A 6,641-nucleotide genomic window follows, 5' to 3' on the forward strand; every position below is an offset into this window, starting at 1 on the left:
ACCAAGTACATGTACCATCTTCTTGATGGAACAAATGCTGTGAAAACAACAATTGGCCTCTACTCAACCATGGTTTCTCAGGTAAAAGAACACAAATGAGGGAAGAGAGATGGAAAGGGATCCTCGTTGGAGAAATACGCTGCACTTTTCTGCTGAGAGAATGTACATAGAAAGTTATCTCCACTCCTTATGTGGGGGATAACATAACCAATGATAACAGGAACTAGTAAAACAAGCTTAAGAATTGGTGAAACTAATACTAAAAGCTCTAAAGCAGAGCTCCAAACTATCAGCAAGACTACCTAAAGATTGCGCTACCTTCTGAGTAAATTTTAAAAAGATACAAATAAATCCACATGATGCTGCTTGACTTGACAGAGAGAGCCCTATTGGTGTTGCAGTTGCTCAACTAAAATTCTATTGATGAAGGGTGACATAGCCGCTAACAATGCCTTGGGACACTCCTCATGCGGAAGATGACCACACCCCGATATTGCAACCAGTCTCTGCACGTTAAATAGACACCACAGTTAATAGCCTGAGACTAATAACTTTATGCTTTTATCTGAAGCAAGCTCGCAAAATGTTGTTTCTATTTCATACTCAGATGGTATATTATGTGCATAGTCTACACTAGTGAAACAGGATTTTCAACAGAATAAATATGTCATTCAGGTAATCAACATCTTTGGTGATTATCACCATATTGATAATTTTTTGGACATGATGGACTTTCAGTTTAATATTCTGCTTTATAGATCAATACAGGAGGTTATGGTGGCTTAATGTGAAGATACAGACGAAGCAGCTAAAGCCGAATCAGAATATTCCTCTGAAGCAGAAACGATAGGATCATAAGAAGAAAAAGGCTATACGCCGATCCGCCCAATTTTTATCAGTTGCTATTGAAGTAATTCCATTCAGTTTAGTCACAAACACAATAACTTTTTATAGTTCCCCGGTAGAGGGGTGTAATAGATGGAGTAAAATCATACATTAGGTAAGAATACTCATACTAGGTGGTGTTTGGTTTTTGAATTGTTCTGGATTTTGTAAGGAAAAACTAGTAGATTAATTAAGGGTATAAATCAGTTCCACTGATCTAGATCAAGTGACTCAGCTTCTATTATGGATACCAATCCGCATGACACACTGTTAAATAATGACATACAATAGACTACTTCTGCAGGTATGGAAATATTGAGATTGAGACAACTCACTGAATTTACAAGTTTTGAAGCCATAGCTTGAACAGATTTTAAAGGTACAAGTGCATCTTCAGCTCCTCCAATCACTAAAACTGGCAAACTATCAACTGCTTTTAGCAGTGCTGCTGCCTTTTGTGGGGAGAGGACTGTCTCACATGAGTGCTTCCCTATTTCATGGAGTGCTTCATCCCAACCTTCCACACATAATGGTGCCTGATTACATACACAAGCAGAAAGGATTAAGATTGGAATATGATACATTTTTTAGTGTAAAGATACCAAAAGAAGGGACCTGAAACCATTTTGCAAAAAAACTACTGGCATCTTGTATGCCTGGACGTGGAAAGTACTTCCATCTTGATGATGGCTGTCTATTACACATATATAAGGGAATCCTGAACTGTTTAGGGGGTGATGTTCTAAAACCTTTCCATATGGTTTCAGTTCATCCATATTAGAAGTTGAACCCTCATCACAAACACTATTCCGATAATTTATTGTGAGTAGAGGTTAGGAAGAAAAAGGGAAGGAGGTGAAGGGCAGATAACCACACATTGTAGAAGCTCCATGGGTATGAAAATGTATAATGAACTGGGCCATTTAATATGTGAGCAGAGCTAAAATTCACCAAAGAGAAGATCGATGAAACTGTTGTCTACCCTGCACTTCCTTTTCTTTTTCTTCCTAAACTTCCACTCAACAATAAACAATAACAAGTAGCACACACAAAGAGTCTATATTAAGGAGGGCTATGATATCATGCATCCCAGGATACAAAAAATGCAGATATGAAATTTATAGACAACCGATTTAGATGTTTTTTGTCAATCAAACAAAAAATTATCACACTCAACATTTCAAGAATAAGAACACATACCTTGTATAAGCTCAAAACCTCAGTTGTCAACTTCGTTGCGTCATACCATGCTCGTCTATTAACAACTTGAGTAATTTCTGTACGCAAAAGAGGCCGCACCAAGTGCTTTTTCCCAAGTGAAGTGCGTAATAATACTCTTGCGAAGGCAGGAACCAGTTCTCTTGACAGGCTAACACCCAATAATACAATCCCCTTGATCTTAACCTATTATAGAAGGCAAAAGTAGTAAAATAGTCAAAGCAATGAACAATTCTATAATAGATTGGAAACCATAGTTTATCAGTAATTGATATTCAAAACTAAGGGTATACAAGATTTCACAACACTCTTCTTCAACAAGGATACCAAATGTATAAGCATCAGCAAAAAAGTGGACTACTGACATATTTTCTCAAGATTGAATCATAATTTTACCAGTTACCAATTCATCCAGTGATGATAACACTAATGCCAACTAAAACATGTTAAAACACACACCCCGACCACTCACATTAACAAAATTTGTGGATGACTGGACTCTTTGTGCAGCCTTCAGTGCAAGCAATCCACCGTCATCATGGCCAACAAATACAACTGAAGTAAAACCCATCTCTGAACAAAAGGACAGAAGCAGGTCAACCTGACAAGTGAAATTTCAACTGTCAGAAAAGAAAATCCCAAGATATTTCAAAGGAAAACAATAGCCCCTATGATCATTACAATTTACAAGTATCTGTCTGAATGAGGGACAACTATAGGCCAACAATCAGACTCTCTAATACTAACTGAAAAGGATATTTCCAGATGCCATCTGTTCTCAATGTTAAAGAAATTTCCTACGTATATACAATGCATATGCATTACACATATATGCATAAACTCCTAGATAATAGAGCCCTGAACACTTTGTTTAACAATGTGCTAAAGTTTACAGACTCATTCTTCTGGTACTTGCAGCTTAAATGGGTAATTCAGTCCTCCCAACCCCACCTTTTTTTAAAAAAATGGATCGACAAATCCACTGTTATTTATTTTCAATTCATTACTGCCACCTCTGTTGTTTGGTTTCATGTTGAAGATGGTCCACTGAAACAAAAAATTGAAAAGGGAGACATTACCTGAGCATCAATTGTGTAGGGATTGGGCAAATGATTCTCCTCCCATTCTGTTCGGAAAGGCCTAGATGTCAATCCCCATCCTGGCCTGTCAAAGGCAGTGACTGCACAACCTACCTGCTGAGCTAGTACTCCCATCACATTTCTCCAAGAGAAGACACCACCACCAAAACCATGTACCAGAACAATTCCAAACTGACCAGCACCTTCCAGATCTTGTATAGGACGAGGAGACCCCGATCTATTAACTGCATCTCCCTCACCAACTTCATCTAGGTTGAGACGAGGCATTTCTTCAGACAGGATGGGGGAAGTTTGAAAACCATCTAACAAAGGTGTGGACAGACAGTTTGCAGAATATTGACTACTGTAGCTCCTCCGAATACAATAATCTACGTTTGATGAAAGATTTAGCGGCCTGTCTACATGGACTGTGGAGGACAAGGAACGGCAAGGTGATCCAGGCAACCTAAGTTTGTAATGAAGAGAAAGCCCTAAGCAAGAAATAAATAAGCTGTCAACATCAGCAAGCAGTTTGGCAGGGATTTCCCCGTCCTCCCGAGCTGATCCTGCAAGTTTCCTCCTCATTTCATTATCACATTTTGATACTTTCCCAGCAGAAGGAGTTGGAGATCGTGGTACTTTATTGTATGCAGAGAAAACAACTTTACAAGGAAGGACCTGTCATTTCCAATAAATCAATTGTTACAAACTTATAGGTTCCATTAAATTGGTTCTTCAGTCAATGAGTAAACCATTAAACTAACACCAGTGATTATCTTCACATGGTTAACATTTTCTTGGACAAATCACAAGTATTGCACTTAGATAGATAATTCTTAATCAGAACTCATTCAGTTGGAAAAGTTGTGAGCTTCTTTCAAAGAATATGCAAATCAGAACAGTCCAGTCCGTGTCAGTCCAAGAAGTTAAGGAAACTAGAAGGCGAAAAACATAATAACTTACAGCTTCAGGGTCAATTCGGTGAAACAAGAGTTTCCTCCTAGCTCGGCAGCTTGTTCTATAGGCAACAACAATATGTCCTACAGCAAAGACTATAGATGATAGAAACAACACTGGCATCACCCATGACTTGGTCAAATGAAACTTTTGCTTAGAGATAGAAGATGAAGCTTCAGCCTCCAAGTATGGATTGCCAGAGAAAACACTAGCCTTTACAGAAAGAAAAATAATGGATATAACCGAACAAAGTGTAGCAGTTCCGAGATATGGTCCATGTGAGAGAGCAGGTCCATCACACATAGAATAAACACCTATCATCAAAAACTAATATGGATTAGTTCCGGAGGCAAAAATAGCCAAGAAACAAAACCAATAAAAAGTACTATTCCCCTAAGAACCAACTTCAATTTGAATCATCAACATCAAGACATTTGTAGCTTAAACAAAAAATCAAGTAAAGAAAAGAATATATTAAATCTCCATAGAAGAAGGGGGGGGGGGGGGAATCTAGGCAAAAATGATATAACTTTTAGAGTTGATTTCTCAGATGGTTAGTATCTCAAAACCTCAGGTTTCTTCTTGGTTCTAATTTTTTTCAACAAAGAAAGTAACTTTATGAGATAAATACTATTGTATTAGTGGAATTAACTCTTTCAATTTTCAGCAACATTTTTCAGTATGTTGCAATTGGAGTTCCCAATTCGATTTACCAACCTAAAATACACATCAAACTCCAAGAGTATTTACATACCTAAAATTCCATCCCAAAGTGGAAAACTACAGTAGAAATAGGAAAAACTTACGAAAATGAGAAGGAGCATACATGAACTCGAGAAGACGCTCAGAATTATGTAAAATGCGCAGTAAGTAGGAAACAATTGAAAAGGGAAGCTGTAAATAAGCACGTACAGGAGATGATAAGAGATCTCAGGATCGAAACGAGAGGAATATCCATCAAGGAAGTTTTGAAATCATATCTGTGCAAATGCTCTTTAAAACTGTAACACCTTACGCACGTAAAACTAGAAATCAACACACTCGGTAGCAGAACATCCCCTATTGCCACCATCACCGGCGCCGATAGCACCAGCAGCGACACCAACATCACCATCATGAAATATATAGTCCTCAAACATCTCCTTACCTTCTCCAACCCTCCTTTCCCCATGGAAGCCATTCGTAATTCCAAGTCAAACAATGCGAATTAAAAAGAAAAAAACAGTTTTCCTCCTGCCTTAACAACTCATTTCGTACAATTCAGGTACATTTGGTGAATAAAATTAATAGATCACAGACGGAATGAAACAGGAGGAGATGGCGGCTCAACGGCCATCTGTCGCCGGGGAATAAAAACAGGTAAGTATGGATTCTTATAGTCAGTATAAGAATTGTTCGTGCTTAGGGTTTCAGTTGTTGAAAGCTTAAAGCGAGGATATGCAGAGTACAACTGTTTTTACTTAGCTAAGGAGCACAGATATTTAAACAGAGAGAGAGGCGGTCGCCGGAATTTTTCTTCTCACTCTTATTTTTCACTTTACCACCTTTTATTTTTGAGAAATAAAATTACGAGTCACCAACGTAGGTTGTGATACAATATGGCACAGTTTTATTTTTAGTGAGATGTTCGGTCTTGAATATGAAAAAAAAATATGAAAAGAGTCATTTCAAATGAATTTTATAATGCATAATTCAAATTTTATGAAGATTTTTAAAAGCGAAAAATCAATAATAAATAAATAAAATAACGAGTCTGCTTTGTTTGTAGCTTTTTTAGTATCTTTTTGGTCGGACTTTGTTTGTATCGGTCAGTATAAAATGCGTATTTCTTTTCCATTCTCAAAGTATTAATAATCTATTTTTTATGTTTTAAATTTTATAATTACGTATTGTTTCTTTAGCCCGATATATTACTATTATTTTTGTTGCTGTGTCTACTTGTTAGTGTTGCTTTATTTTTTCATCATTCATTCATTCAAGGGTGCACCAGAACTAATTTTCTACCTTTTTAAAATAAAAATAAGCTACTTTATTATTTTTATTTTTATTTTTAGTCGTTGAAAGTGAAATGGACAAGTCTAGTTATAAGAAGAAAAAAGAACTTCTTTTTCTTTTGACGTATGAAAGTTATTACAGTAAATAAGTTGAAGAAAACAAAAGAAAAAAAGTTTTTCTTTCCAATTAAAAATAAAATAAAATTAAAGTTGAAAGTGCTGGAATTCGTTAACGCTGGCCCAATTACCTGCCTGGCAGCTTTTTTTCCTATTGAATGAGTTGCCATTATCTTTAATCGTATCTTTTGTGAATTTCAAAGATTGTTTCTTTACAATTTTTCCCTTCAAGACCTCCTCTTGTTTTCTTTTTCCCTTTATTGCCCAGAATTTTCCAATGATTAGCAATTTAGTACTATATTTTTAAAGACAAAAGTTTTTAAAAAATCATAGAAAATGAAAGATATGTTCATCAAGATTTAATCTATAATGTGAGAAAGAAAATAATATT

The 6,641-nt window shown here is 36.3% G+C and overlaps 1 protein-coding gene across 1 annotated transcript; it reads right to left on the reverse strand.

Moving 5' to 3' along the window:
* Positions 1–126: 126 nt before the first annotated feature.
* Positions 127–5,705, reverse strand: LOC129894008 (uncharacterized). The gene is made up of 7 exons (XM_055969492.1): positions 5,052–5,705; positions 4,146–4,453; positions 3,183–3,860; positions 2,576–2,704; positions 2,086–2,289; positions 1,221–1,421; positions 127–506 (listed from the first exon to the last, which is right to left on the reverse strand). The coding sequence occupies exons 1-7, from the start codon at positions 5,317–5,319 to the stop codon at positions 387–389; spliced, it is 1,908 nt and encodes a 635-aa protein (XP_055825467.1). The 5' UTR covers positions 5,320–5,705; the 3' UTR covers positions 127–386.
* Between the last annotated feature and the right edge of the window lie 936 nt (positions 5,706–6,641).

Source organism: Solanum dulcamara, chromosome 7 (genome assembly GCF_947179165.1).
Source record: "Solanum dulcamara chromosome 7, daSolDulc1.2, whole genome shotgun sequence".
Classification (NCBI taxonomy): domain Eukaryota; kingdom Viridiplantae; phylum Streptophyta; class Magnoliopsida; order Solanales; family Solanaceae; genus Solanum; species Solanum dulcamara.